The 14,505-nt window shown below is 46.7% G+C and overlaps 1 protein-coding gene across 3 annotated transcripts in view; it reads right to left on the bottom strand.

Moving 5' to 3' along the window:
- Positions 1-9,316, bottom strand: part of LOC137504403 (soluble scavenger receptor cysteine-rich domain-containing protein SSC5D-like) — a 46,261-nt gene extending 36,945 nt beyond the window's left edge. For 2 of the 3 annotated variants that reach the window (XM_068232784.1, XM_068232802.1), the window contains exon 1: positions 8,735-8,781. In XM_068232784.1, coding sequence (XP_068088885.1) covers positions 8,735-8,742 — 8 coding nt within the window. In that variant the 5' untranslated portion in view covers positions 8,743-8,781. Of the gene's footprint in view, positions 1-8,734; positions 8,782-9,186 lie in introns of those variants that run through there. The other variant, XM_068232792.1, reaches the window with a different exon arrangement.
- Positions 9,317-14,505: the final 5,189 nt, after the last annotated feature.

Below are 14,505 nucleotides of genomic sequence, written 5' to 3'. Positions count from 1 at the left end.
AGCACACTGATTTCTCCCCCCCCTGCCCCAGATCGCCCACAGCACCCATCAGACCCCCCCCCCCCTGCCCACCCCCCAGACCCCTGTTTGCACCCAATCACCCCCCTAATCACCCATCAATCACTCCCTGTCACTATCTGTCAACGCTATTTTTTTTTTATCCCCCCCCCCTGCTCCCTGCCCCCTCCTGATCACCCCCCACCCCTCAGATTCTCCCCAGACCCCCCCCCCAGACCCCCCCCCCCTGTGTACTGTATGCATCTATCCCCCTGATCACCTGTCAATCACCTGTCAATCACCTGTCAATCACCCGTCAATCACCCATCAATCACCCGTCAATCACCCCCTGTCACTGCCACCCATCAATCAGCCCCTAACCTGCCCCTTGCGGGCAATCTGATCACCCCCCCACACCAATAGATCGCCCACAGATCCGACATCAGATCACCTCCCAAATCCATTGTTTACATCTATTCTCTCCTCTAAACACCCACTAATTACCCATCAATCACCCATCAATCACCCCCTATCACCACTTGTCACTTTTACCTATCAGATCAGACCCTAATCTGCCCCTTGCGGGCACCCAATCACCCGCCCACACGCTCAGATTGCCCTCTGACCCCCCCTTATCAATTCACCAGTGCATTAATTACATCTGTTCTTCCCTGTAATAACCCACTGATCACCTGTCAATCACCTGCCAATCACCTATCACCCATCAATCACCCCCTGTCACTGCCACCCATCAATCAGCCCCTAACCTGCCCCTTGCGGGCAATCTGATCACCCACCCACACCATTAGATCGCCCGCAAACCCGCCGTCAGATTACCTCCCAAATGTATCGTTTACATCTGTTATCTTCTCTAAACACCCACTAATTACCCATCAATCACCCCCTATCACCACCTGTCACTGTTACCTATCAGATCAGACCCTAATCTGCCCCTTGCGGGCACCCAATCACCCGCCCACACGCTCAGATTGCCCTCTGACCCCCCCTTATCAATTCACCAGTGCATTAATTACATCTGTTCTTCCCTGTAATAACCCACTGATCACCTGTCAATCACCTGCCAATCACCTATCACCCATCAATCACCCCCTGTCACCCCCTGTCACTGCCACCCATCAATCAGCCCCTAACCTGCCCCTTGCGGGCAATCTGATCACCCACCCACACCATTAGATCGCCCGCAAACCCGCCGTCAGATTACCTCCCAAATGTATCGTTTACATCTGTTATCTTCTCTAAACACCCACTAATTACCCATCAATCACCCCCTATCACCACCTGTCACTGTTACCTATCAGATCAGACCCTAATCTGCCCCTTGCGGGCACCCAATCACCCGCCCACACGCTCAGATTGCCCTCAGACCCCCCCCCCTTATCAATTCGCCAGTGCATTAATTACATCTGTCCTTCCCTGTAATAACCCACTGATCACCTGTCAATCACCTGCCAATCACCTATCACCCATCAATCACCCCCTGTCACTGCCACCCAACAATCAGCCCCTAACCTGCCCCTTGCGGGCAATCTGATCACCCACCCACACCAATAGATCGCCCGCAGATCCGACATCAGATCACCACCCAAGCGCAGTGTTTCCATCTATTCTCTCCTCTAAACACCCACTAATTACCCATCAATCACCCATCAATCACTCCCTATCACCACCTGTCACTGTTACCTATCAGATCAGACCCTAATCTGCCCCTTGCGGGCACCCAATCGACCGCCTACACGCTCAGATTGCCCTCAGACCCCCCCTTATCAATTCGCCAGTGCAATATTTACATCTGTTCTCCCCTGTAATAACCCACTGATTACCTGTCAATCACCTATCAATCACCCATCAATCACCCCCTGTCACTGCCACCCATCAATCACCCCCTGTCACTGCCACCCATCAATCACCCGCTGTCACTGCCACCCATCAATCAGCCCCTAACCTGCCCCTTGCGGGCAAACTGATCACCCACCCACACCAATAGATCGCCCGCAGATCCGACATCAGATCACCACCCAAGCGCAGTGTTTCCATCTATTCTCTACCCTAAACACCCACTAATTACCCATCAATCACCCCCTGTCACTGCTACCTATCAGATTAGACCCCTATCTGCCCCTAGGGCACTCAATCACCCGCCCACACCCTCAGAATGCCCTCAGACCCCAGCCCTGATCACCTCGCCAGTGCATTGCTTGCATCCATTCCCCCCTCTAATCACACCTTGAGACACCCATCAATCACCTCCTGTCACCCCCTAGCACACCTACCCATCAGATCAGGCCCCAATTTGCCCCGTGTGGGCTCCTGATCACTCGGCCAAACCCTCAGACCCCCTTCCGATCACCTCCCCAGTGCATGGATTGCATCTATTTTCCCCTCTAACCACCCCCTGAGACACCCATCAATCACCTCCTGTCACCCCCCTAGCACTCCTATCCATCAGATCAGGCCCAATACAACCTGTCATCTAAAAGGCCACCCTGCTTATGACCGGTTCCACAAAATTCGCCCCCTCATAGACCACCTGTCATCAAAATTTGCAGATGCTTATACCCCTGAACAGTCATTTTGAGACATTTGGTTTCCAGACTACTCACGGTTTTGGGCCTGTAAAATGCCAGGGCGGTATAGGAACCCCACAAGTGACCCCATTTTAGAAAAAAAAGACACCCCAAGGTATTATGTTAGGTGTATGACGAGTTCATAGAAGATTTAATTTTTTGTCAAAAGTTAGCGGAAATTAATTTTTATTGTTTTTTTTTCACAAAGTGTCATTTTTCACTAACTTGTGACAAAAAATAAAATCTTCTATGAACTCGCCATACACCTAACGGAATACCTTGGGGTGTCTTCTTTCTAAAATGGGGTCACTTGTGGGGTTCCTATACTGCCCTGGCATTTTAGGGGCCCTAAACCGCGAGGAGTAGTCTAGAAAACAAATGCTTCAAAATGACCTGTGAATAGGACGTTGGGCCCCTTAGCGCACCTAGGCTGCAAAAAAGTGTCACACATGTGGTACCGCCGTACTCAGGAAAAGTAGTATAATGTGTTTTGGGGTGTATTTTTACACATACCCATGCTGGGTGGGAGAAATTTCTATGTAAATGGACAATTGTGTGTAAAAAAATCAAACAATTGTCATTTACAGAGATATTTCTCCCACTTAGCATGGGTATGTGTAAAAATACACCCCAAAACGCATTATACTACTTCTCCTGAGTACAGCGGTACCACATGTGTGGCACTTTTTTACACCCTAAGTACGCTAAGGGGCCCAAAGTCCAATGAGTACCTTTAGGATTTCACAGGTCATTTTGCGACATTTGGTTTCAAGACTACTCCTCACGGTTTAGGGCCCCTAAAATGCCAGGGCAGTATAGGAACCCCACAAATGACCCCATTCTAGAAAGAAGACACCCAAAGGTATTCCGTACGGAGTATGGTGAGTTCATAGAAGATTTTATTTTTTGTCACAAGTTAGCGGAAAATGACACTTTGTGAAAAAAAACTATTAAAATCAATTTCCGCTAACTTGTGACAAAAAAATAAAAACTTCTATGAACTCACCATACTCCTAACGGAATACCTTGGGGTGTCTTCTTTCTAAAATGGGGTCATTAGTGGGGTTCCTATACTGCCCTGGCATTTTAGGGGCCCTAAACCCTCACGAGTAGTCTTGAAACAAAAATGACCTGTGAAATCCTAAAGGTACTCATTGGACTTTGGGCCCCTTAGTGCAGTTAGGGTGCAAAAAAGTGCCACACATGTGGTATCGCTGTACTCGGGAGAAGTAGTACAATGTGTTTTGGGGTGTATTTTTACACATACCCATGCTGGGTGGGAGAAATACCTCTGTAAATGACAATCTTTTGATTTTTTTACACACAATTGTCCATTTACAGAGGTATTTCTCCCACCCAGCATGGGTATGTGTAAAAATACACCCCAAAACACATTGTACTACTTCTCCCGAGTATGGCGATACCACATGTGTGGCACTTTTTTGCACCCTAACTGCGCTAAAGGGCCCAAAATCCAATGAGTACCTTTAGGATTTCACAGGTCATTTTGAGAAATTTCGTTTCAAGACTACTCCTCACGGTTTAGGGCCCCTAAAATGCCAGGGCAGTATAGGAACCCCACAAATGACCCCATTTTAGAAAGAAGACACCCCAAGGTATTCCGTTAGGAGTATGGTGAGTTCATAGAAGATTTTATTTTTTGTCAAAAGTTAGCGGAAATTGATTTTAATTGTGTTTTTTCACAAAGTGTCATTTTCCGCTAACTTGTGACAAAAAATAAAATCTTCTATGAACTCGCCATACTACTAACGGAATACCTTGGGGTGTCTTCTTTCTAAAATGGGGTCATTTGTGGGGTTCCTATACTGCCCTGGCATTTTAGGGGCCCTAAACCGTGAGGAGTAGTCTTGAAACGAAATTTCTCAAAATGACCTGTGAAATCCTAAAGGTACTCATTGGACTTTGGGCCCTTTAGCGCAGTTAGGGTGCAAAAAAGTGCCACACATGTGGTATCGCCGTACTCAGGAGAAGTAGTATAATGTGTTTTGTGGTGTATTTTTACACATACCCATGCTGAGTGGGAGAAATATCTCTGTAAATGGACAATTGTGTGTAAAAAAAATTAACAAATTGTCATTTACAGAGATATTTCTCCCACCCAGCATGGGTATGTGTAAAAAATACACCCCAAAACACATTATACTACTTCTCCTGAGTACGGCAATACCACATGTGTGGCACTTTTTTGCAGCCTAACTGCGCTAAGGGGTCCAAAGTCCAATGAGCACCTTTAGGCTTTACAGGGGTGCTTACAATTTAGCACCCCCCAAAATGTCAGGACAGTAAACACACCCCACAAATGATCCCATTTTGGAAAGTAGACCCTTCAAGGTATTCAGAGAGGGGCATGGTGAGTCCGTGGCAGATTTCATTTTTTTTTGTCGCAAGTTAGAAGAAATGGAAACTTTTTTTTTTTTTTTTTTTCCTCACAAAGTGTCATTTTCCGCTTACTTGTGACAAAAAATAATATCTTCTATGAACTCACTATGCCTCTCAGTGAATACTTTGGGATGTCTTCTTTCCAAAATGGGGTCATTTGGGGGGTATTTATACTATCCTGGAATTCTAGGGGGTCAGAAAAGTCAGAGATGCTTGAAAATGGGAAAATTCACTTTTGGCACCATAGTTTGTAAACGCTATAACTTTTACCCAAACCAATAAATATACACTGAATGGGTTTTTTTTTATCAAAAACATGTTTGTCCACATTTTTCGCGCTGCATGTATACAGAAATTTTACTTTATTTGAAAAATGTCAGCACAGAAAGTTAAAAAAATCATTTTTTTGCCAAAATTCATGTCTTTTTTGATGAATATAATAAAAAGTAAAAATCGCAGGAGCAATCAAATAGCATCAAAAGAAAGCTTTATTAGTGACAAGAAAAGGAGCCAAAATTCATTTAGGTGGTAGGTTGTATGAGCGAGCAATAAACCGTGAAGGCTGCAGTGGTCTGAATGGAAAAAAAGTGGCCGGTCCTTAAGGGGTAGAAAGCCCTAGGTCCTCAAGTGGTTAAGGCCTTGTTCACATTATAAATCGCCAGTGCTATCGCAAGTGCTGAGCGATTTATGGAGCAATTTTTAAAGCGCTTTTCTAAGCGCTTTCAGGCCTCTTGCACACTGTAAGCGATTCAGATTCAGATTCCGCTTTTTAATCAGTTTTTACATCCGATTCCGATTTGCAGTGTGCAGGGAGCAAACTGCAAATCGGAATCTGAATCGGATATAAAAACTGTTTAAAAAGCGGAATCTGAATCGGAATCGCTTGCAGTGTGCAAGAGGCCTTAAAGCGTTTCGTGCTTAGAAAAGCGCCTTTGTGTAGCGATGTTTTTCTTACTTCCTGATGTCAGGAATTGAATTCTTTGCCCCAGAAATGAAAATATACAATGTATTTGCAAAGCGCTCTGGAAATTGTTTTTCAAAGCGCTTTTTCAAGCGACTTGCAATTTCCCTATCCTTTCTATTGAATCACATACACTAAGAAAATGGACGAAAGTGGACTGTGGACCAATGGGGAGCCCCAGCGAGAGGTTAAAAGATGCTTTGCCGGGGCTCCGTGTAATTTCAGTTTCACAAACACTGTAATTGCATGACGTGACTTGCGGTGAAAGGCGCGGGTGATTAGCGGCGGGAGGTAAATTGCTCTGGGGTGACGGAGAAACTACTTCAGCAATGTGCGGCGGCCCGACAGGGAGCTCTGGGGGTCTACTTATTAAAGGAGACTCCCAGCAGCGGCAATGGCGGCGACGTGCGTTAGCATGTTTATACCTGCTTTTTGCAGGTCTAAGCTAACTCTATCTTCCTGGAGGCAAGCAAAGTGTAATAGGATAGGATGTAAAGAACTCGCTGGCCTGGGTTTTTTAACACCCTGCCTAGGGCTAAATGCAATTGGATCAGGCTACGTTATCGTCGCTCGCGAGTCTGACAATTGCATCAGGCCCAATATATCTCTCCTTACTTGACCTAACTCATGATTTATCTCTCTTTATTTAACTTACCTCATGATTTGTCTTTCCTTAACTGAGTTAACTAATGGTTTATCTCTCCTTATCTGTTTATCTCATGAATTCTCTCTTCTTATTTGTTTATCTCATGCATTAGCTTCCAGTTAAGGTGAAAAATAATTAAGTTTTGTGAATTAACTCTATAGTGTGTTAAAGGACTACTGAAGTTAGAGGGATATAGAGGCTGCCATATTTATTTTTTTTAAAACAATATCAGCTTTCTGTCTGCTCTAATTCTTTTAGCCATAAATCCTGAAAAAATGTGTAGCAGATCAGGTGTTTTTGACATTAATGTCAGAACTGACAAAATTGGCTGCATGCTTGTTTCAGGTGTTTGATTCAGACACTTTAGCAGCCAAAGAGATCAGCAGGGCTGCCAGGCAGCTGATATTGTTTAGAATGAAATAAGTATGGCAGCCTCTATATCCTTCTCACTTTAATGGCTTGATTCACAAAGCCGTGCTAACTGTTTAGCACGGGCGTGCTAAACAGTTAGCACGTGAAGTGCTGTTCGCGGACTTTTGCGAGTGCAAAGTGTTGCGATTCGCGCGATCGCTGACTTTTGCGCGCACAAATTGCTGCGAATCGCGGCAATTTGCGCGTGCAAAAGTCCGCGAACGGCACTTCATGTGCTAACTGTTTAGCTCGCCCGTGCTAAACAGTTAGCACGGCTTTGTGAATCAAGCCCTAGGTTTTCTTTAAACCTGATATATAATCACTGCCACCTCCTCCCCACCACAAGATTGTACAGATAACACTACTACAAGACAGATGATACTCTTTATAAAAAGGGCAAAGGAAGAGTGAGGGGCAGACTGAGACAGCCTCTGCACCTCCTACGCTCATGCCTAGATAAAGAGGGTTAGGGTTGGGTGAGGTTAGCTGTTGTTAAAATGTTAGTGATATTTAAAGAGAACCTGTACTGAGTAAAATTATTTAAAATAAACACATGAGGTAACTTCAAATGAACATTAAATAGTTACCTTGCCATCAGTTCCTCTCAGAAGCTCACTATTTTCTTCTTACAGTGATCCCTTCCAGTTCTGACAACATTTTGTCAGAACTGAAATATATCAGTTGCTGTCAGTTATAGCTGAGTAGACAACTGATGTGCCCGGTAATGTCCATGTTTCCCTATGGCTCAAGTGGACCATGTTACAGTTTAACAGTGTGCTGACCAGAAAGCTGTTATGGGGTAATGGCCATTTTCAAAATGGAGGACGGAGAATTCCCATGATCACAGTAGACAAACAGGACACGGGAGAGGAGAAAGAGATTGAGGAGTAGACTACACAGGGGGTAAGTATGACTTGTGTATGCTTATTTTGACTTTTAATTTTCAGTTCAGGTTTTCTTTAAGCCTGGAAAAAAGCAGTTTAACTTACCTAGAGCTTATTGCAGCCCCCTGCAGTCATCCTGTGCCTGTGCTATCCTTTCACGACCCTCCAGTCAGCAGCGGCAACCCCCTCAATATTGGCCGGTTGTGGCCAGTTGCAGGCTACTGATCCTGATTGCTCTCCCATTCCCGGAAGTGTTCTGCTCAGTAGCAATTTCCCCATACTGCACATGGGCACGAAGAGGAAGCGCATGGACAGCCAGCTTTGAGGGGTCATTGCTGCTGACTGGAGGGGCTGCACAGGATGACTGCAGGGGCTGCAAGAAGCCCCAGGTAAGTTAAAATACTTTTTTTTTAGGCTTAGGGTTAGGGTATTTCCTGTAAGGTCAGGTATCAGGAATGGATTATTTTAAGCGAAACATTCATGGGAAAGAGGTTAGGTGGAGGAGTCAGGAAATGGTTAATGTTTAAGGGAATGGTAGGGGTTTAGTATAGGGGGTCCTAAGTGGGTGATTAGAGGTAGATGCAGGGAATTTAATTGAAAATATTGGCTACTGTCAGTTGAATGAGTAGGGGGGGATGATAAAAACGACAACAGTAATAAACCTGTGTGCTACTTCAAATGTGACATTTAAGACATAAGACGGTAAGGCTCCTATGTTCCGCACAAAGAACACGCTACGTGTAGTTATCTCCCACCATACGTATATAAGAATAAGAATGAAAAGTGTTTCAGCACAGCAAGGTTAACACAATAATGTAGCTGTCTACAAATGCACCTTTAAGCAACTTACAGTAACATTGTTGGCTGATGTCTGGAGTTGACTTGGTGCCAGATAACATATTCCTAGAGGTGAACAGTTTATTAGATGTTTGTTACGTAGCATTAACCTTTTTCAGTATTTGCAGCAGTATCCATATGTCTTATAGTGTCAATTCCAACACTCAATTCCTATGCAATTCTTTTTGAGCCTCTCAAAGTTTAATGACCACATTTTTGTCCCCTAATCTTAAAACCTTCATCGAAAACATTTCCATTTCAAGTTCTGTAAACATTATAGAATACCCAGACAGCTCACAATTGGCAAGAACCCCTAGGGAGTTATAATCATTACAATTGAATATACAGTATATATATATATATATATATATATATATATATATATATATATATATATATATGATCAAATTCAGTGGATGCATAATTCTGAATACAACAGTAGATAAATAGAACATAAGGCATTACCTGGGATCATGTGGTGCAGAGGTAAAGGAATGTAAACGTCTGAAGAAATCACCTGAGTAATGCTTGATATGAGCATTTATGAAGTGTTTGAAGTAAACAGGACCAATCACTGGTGTACGGTAAAACCATTCATCAAATCGGTTTATCCTGCTGAACACATATTATATTATAGGTAATTACTAGTGAGTAGATTTTGCTTATATGGACAACTTTGTGAACAAGACTGCAAATCAGACATTTCTAAAACTGTTTATACCTGATCTCAGCGAAATAAAGTGCTTGCCTTACTTCTGTTAACCTGGTAATGCTGCAAACTTTGTTTGTTTTTGTTGAAAAATATGACTCCTTTATTCTGCGACTTATTAATACACAAAGAGTGGTGGGATCCATCAGATTAGTATTGTCAGGAATACACTTGTTGATGAGCCAGAATAATATTCTCCTCTTCCCCCAATTCCAGATACAGGGGGCTATTTCTGCCTAATTCCATGCTTCAGGTAGGGATGAGTGTTGGAGTTCTGGTATTCCTGATTCTGGACTGAAATCAAATCAGTCATCTGAAACAAGCATTCAGCGAATCAGTCAAACATCTGATCTGCATGGTTGTTCAGGGTTTATGACTAAAATTATAGGATCAGCGGGGCAGCCAGGCACTTTGCATTGTTTAAAAGGAAATACATTTGTCAGCTTGCATATCCATCTCACTTCAGGTGTCCTTTAACGTCACATTTCCTATTCCTGCTAATAAGAGCATTGGTGGATTATATGGAAGATGTGGCTTGGAAAATAGCAGATGACAGTCGCGGGAATTCGAACCCGATCGTGACAGGCTACACCAAATGTTTTTTTTTTTTAACCTCCCTGGCAGTAAGCATGTGCTGAGCACGGGCTATGCCGCCGCAAGGCACTGCTCAGGCCCCGCTGGGCCGATTTGCATAATTTTTTTTTTGCTACATGCAGCTAGCACTTTGCTTGCTGCGTGTGCAATGCGATCGCCGCCGCTATCCGCCGCTATTCGTCGCGACGCGGCCGCCCCCCCCCCCAGACCCTGTGCGCTGCCTCGCCAATCAGTGCCAGGCAGCGCTGTGGGGTGGATCGGAGTCCCCTTTGACGTCGGAAACGTCATCCCGCCCGTCGCCATGGCGACGGGGGAAGCCCTCCAGGATATCCCGTTCTTTGAACGGGATCTCCGATCGCCTCCGGCGATTTGAGGGGCTGGGGGGATGCCGCTGAGTAGCGGCTATCATGTAGCGAGACCTTGTCTCGCTACATGAAAAAGAAAAAAATAATTTTTTTAAAAACGGATTTGCTGCCCCCTGGTGGATTTTTAGCAAACCGCCAGGAGGGTTAACTCTTTCCCCAATAAGGACTGACTAAAAAAGCAAAACCTAAATGAATGTGTAAGATTAAGAATTTCTCTTAAAGTGTACCAGAGATCAAAAGATCTAAAGAATCAATACCTACCTAGGGCTTCCTCCAGCCCCTAAGCACGTGTGAGTCCCTCGCTGTCCTCCCGCGGTCTGCCGTTCAGCCACGATCAGCCCCGGTAACTTGCTCAGTCGGGTACTGTCTGGGTCTTCTACGCATGCACGGACCTACTACACATGCGCAGTAGACCCGGACTGATGCAACTGAGCCTGTTACTAGGGCTGATCGCGGATGAACAGCAGACCAGGGGAGGATGGCGAGGAACTCATACATGCTTATGAGGCCGGAGGAAGCCCCAGGTAAGTATCGATTCTTTAGATTTTTAGATATCTGGTTTACTTTAAGCAGGCCATAGACTCACCGATTTCTCCCATCGATATATGGCCGAAACCGGTGCAGCATTTGGTCTGATCAATTGACTGATTGAGAGATTTCCGGCTGAAATCGCTTGGTCAGTCCGGATGGAAAATTTTGGGTCATTTGGTGGGAGATCGGGAGTGCGTCGCTAGTGTAATTTGATTCGACAAACCGATAAAGGTACTCTCCCCTGCCTGCTCTTCTCCCTGGTGACTGCTTCGTCTTCTTCACTCACGTGTCCCCAGGTGCCTGTGTGAGATAATACAGGGGATAGACACTAGGGGCCTCTAATGGTCCCAGTGCCCCTTGTGTCTGTCTCTTGTATTATATCACACATCTGTCCCAGGACAAGGAGATGAAGAAGACAGAGCAGCTGGTGGGGGTGAAGCAGAGACCAAGACAAAACTCAAAGATTTCATGCTGAAATCTATTGAAAATCTATGTGTAGTGAGTGGAGGGAATAGAGCAGATAGATCCCTCTCTGATCAGTTAATGATGGAAGAGGGATCTATCTGCTTGCCAGATCAAACAGTGTATGGCCGCCTTAAACCACTTCACCACTGAGGGGTTTTACCCCTTGAACACCAGAGCAATTTTCACCTATCAGCGCTCCTTCCATTCATTCGTCTATAACTTTATTATTACTTATCGCAATTAAATGAACTATATCTTATTTTTTTCGCCACCAATTAGGCTTTCTTTAGGTGGGACATTATGCCAATAATTATTTTATTCTAAATGTGTTTTAATGGGAAAATAGGAAAAAATGTGGGAAAAAATTATTATTTTTCAGTTTTCGGCCATTATAGTTTTTAAATAATGCATGCTACTGTAATTAAAACCCATGAAATGTATTTGCCCATTTGTCCCGGTTATTAAACCGTTTAAATTATGTCCCTATCACAATGTTTGGCGCCAATATTTTATTTGGAAATAAAGGTGCATTTTTTTCAGTTTTGCATCCATCCCTAATTACAAGCCCGTAGTTTATAAAGTAACAGTGTTATACCCTCTTGACATAAATATTTAAAAACTTCAGTCCCTAAGGTAACTATTTATGTTTTTTTTAATTGTATTTTTTTTTTATTACAAAAAAACAACAACTGGGGAGTGTGGGAGGTAATGAGTTAATTTATCGTGTAAAACTAATGTGTTTGTATATGTAAAATGCTTTAGGGTGTAGTTTTACTATTTGGCCACAAGATGGCCACAGTGTGTTTGTTTACATGCGACCTGTAAGTTTCCGGAAGGACGCTTACAGGAAGCAGTACGAGGCTGGATAAATCACAATGATCGCGCTGTTTCTAATAGAAGCAGCGGATCATTGCGGGGGCTTAGATCAACGAACGGGATTGGATTTTCCCGTTCATTGATCTCCGGGCGAGCGGGAATGTGCCCACGAGCGGCGGGAGCGTGGACAGCGGCTGTAGCGCGGATGGTACGGATTTCTTCGTCCCTGGCTTTTTAGGGGGGAAAAAAGGGACGCAGAAATTCGTACCGCGAGGGGTAAAGTGGTTAAGCTTCATCTACACGATTCAATTTTCCGTCAGATCGATGGATCTATTAGATAATTTCCAACCGGTCCAATCGGGTTGCGATAGATTTTGCAATAGATTTTGGGTTCTTATCAATGCAAAATCTATTGCAAAATTGATCAGAAACAATTTGGACTTCTACACATGATGCAATTTATTATCAGATCACCGGTTGATCTGAAGGAAAATTGTACCGTGTAGGCTTTAGGAAAAGAAAAAACACACACTGCTGCTTAACCACTTGATGACCAGGGGATTTATGGCTGATCTGTGCTGCGTGGGCTCTCCAGCCCGCAGCACAAATCAGGATAGAGCCAGGGCGATCAGACTTACCCCCTTTGTTCCCCACTAGGAGGATTGTGGGGATATATTGAAGTGCTGATGATATTAGGGAGTACAGGAACATATCTCTGTCATTTTTCTGTCTGCTATATCTTACATGTGCAGTGGCGTCCCTACCATGGGGCGGCCAGGAGCGCTCCGCTCCGGGTGTCAGCTCCAGGGGGGGTGTCATCAAGGCCTCCCCAGAAGCCTTGATGACACAGGAGGGGAAGCAGCGCTGAAGGAGGGGTGGCAGCGTCGGCGGGGAGGGGGGAAATACCCCCCACATCTCCCTCACCTGGGTCTCCTCCTTCGGCGCTTCCCCTCCACGGGCGCCGGCAACGGGCACTGACAGGGCGGCTGATAGCCGCCCTCAGTTTACCCGAGCAGGGCTACGGGAAGATGGCCGCCGAAGCCCGCACTGGAGACAAAAATAGACGGCAAGATGGCCGCCGACGCCATCTTGCCGTCTATTTTTGTCTCCAGTGTGGGCTTTGGCGGCCATCTTCCCGTAGCCCTGCACTGATGACGCAGCAGGAGACGGCGCGGGACATTCAAGAGGAGCTGCGGAGGCTGCCTGGGACTCGGAAGACATCTGCAGGTAAGGTTTTTTTCTTTTACAGGTGCACCGGCCACCCACCGCTGCTGCCCACCTACCCACCGCTGCTGCCCACCTACCCACCACTGCTGCCCACCTACCCACCAGGCTACCCACTACTACTGCCCACCTACCCACCACTGCTGCCCACCTACCCACCGCTGCTGCCCACCTACCCACCACTGCTGCCCACCTACCACCACTGCTGCCCACCTACCCACCAGGCTACCCACCACTGCTGCCCACCTACCCACCACTGCTGCCCACCTACCCACCGCTGCTGCCCACCTACCCACCAGGCTACCCACCGCTGCTGCCCACCTGCCCACCGCTGCTGCCCACCTGCCCACCGCTGCTGCCCACCTACCCACCACTGCTAGCAGGCTACCCACCACTGCTGCCCACCTACCCACCACTGCTGCCCACCCACCCACCGCTGCTGCCCACCTACCCACCAGGCTACCCAGCAGGCTACCCACCGCTGCTGCCCACCTGCCCACCGCTGCTGCCCACCTGCCCACCGCTGCTGCCCACCTACCCACCACTGCTAGCAGGCTACCCACCACTGCTGCCCACCTACCCACCGCTGCTGCCCATCTACCCACCGCTGCTGCCCACCTACCCACCGCTGCTGCCCACCTACCCACCACTGCTGCCCACCTACCCAGCAGGCTACCCACCACTGCTGCCCACCTACCCATCACTGCTGCCCACCTACCCACCGCTGCTGCCCACCTACCCACCACTGCTGCCCACCTACCCAGCAGGCTACCCACCACTGCTGCCCACCTACCCACCACTGCTGCCCACCTACCCACCACTGCTACCCACCAGGCTACCCAGCAGGCTGCCCACCTACCCACCACTGCTGCCTACCTACCCACCAGGCTACCCAGCAGGCTGCCCACCACTGCTGCCCACCTACCCACCGCTGCTGCCCACCTACCCACCGCTGCTGCCCACCTACCCACCGCTGCTGCCCACCTACCCACCAGGCTACCCACCACTGCTGCCCACCTACCCACCACTGCTGCCCACCTACCCACCAGGCTACCCAGCAGGCTGCCCACCTACCCACCA

Source organism: Hyperolius riggenbachi, chromosome 1 (genome assembly GCF_040937935.1).
Source record: "Hyperolius riggenbachi isolate aHypRig1 chromosome 1, aHypRig1.pri, whole genome shotgun sequence".
In the NCBI taxonomy this organism is placed as follows: domain Eukaryota; kingdom Metazoa; phylum Chordata; class Amphibia; order Anura; family Hyperoliidae; genus Hyperolius; species Hyperolius riggenbachi.
The sequence above is the reverse complement of the archived record's forward strand: the minus strand, read 5'-3'. Positions and strand labels throughout refer to the sequence as shown.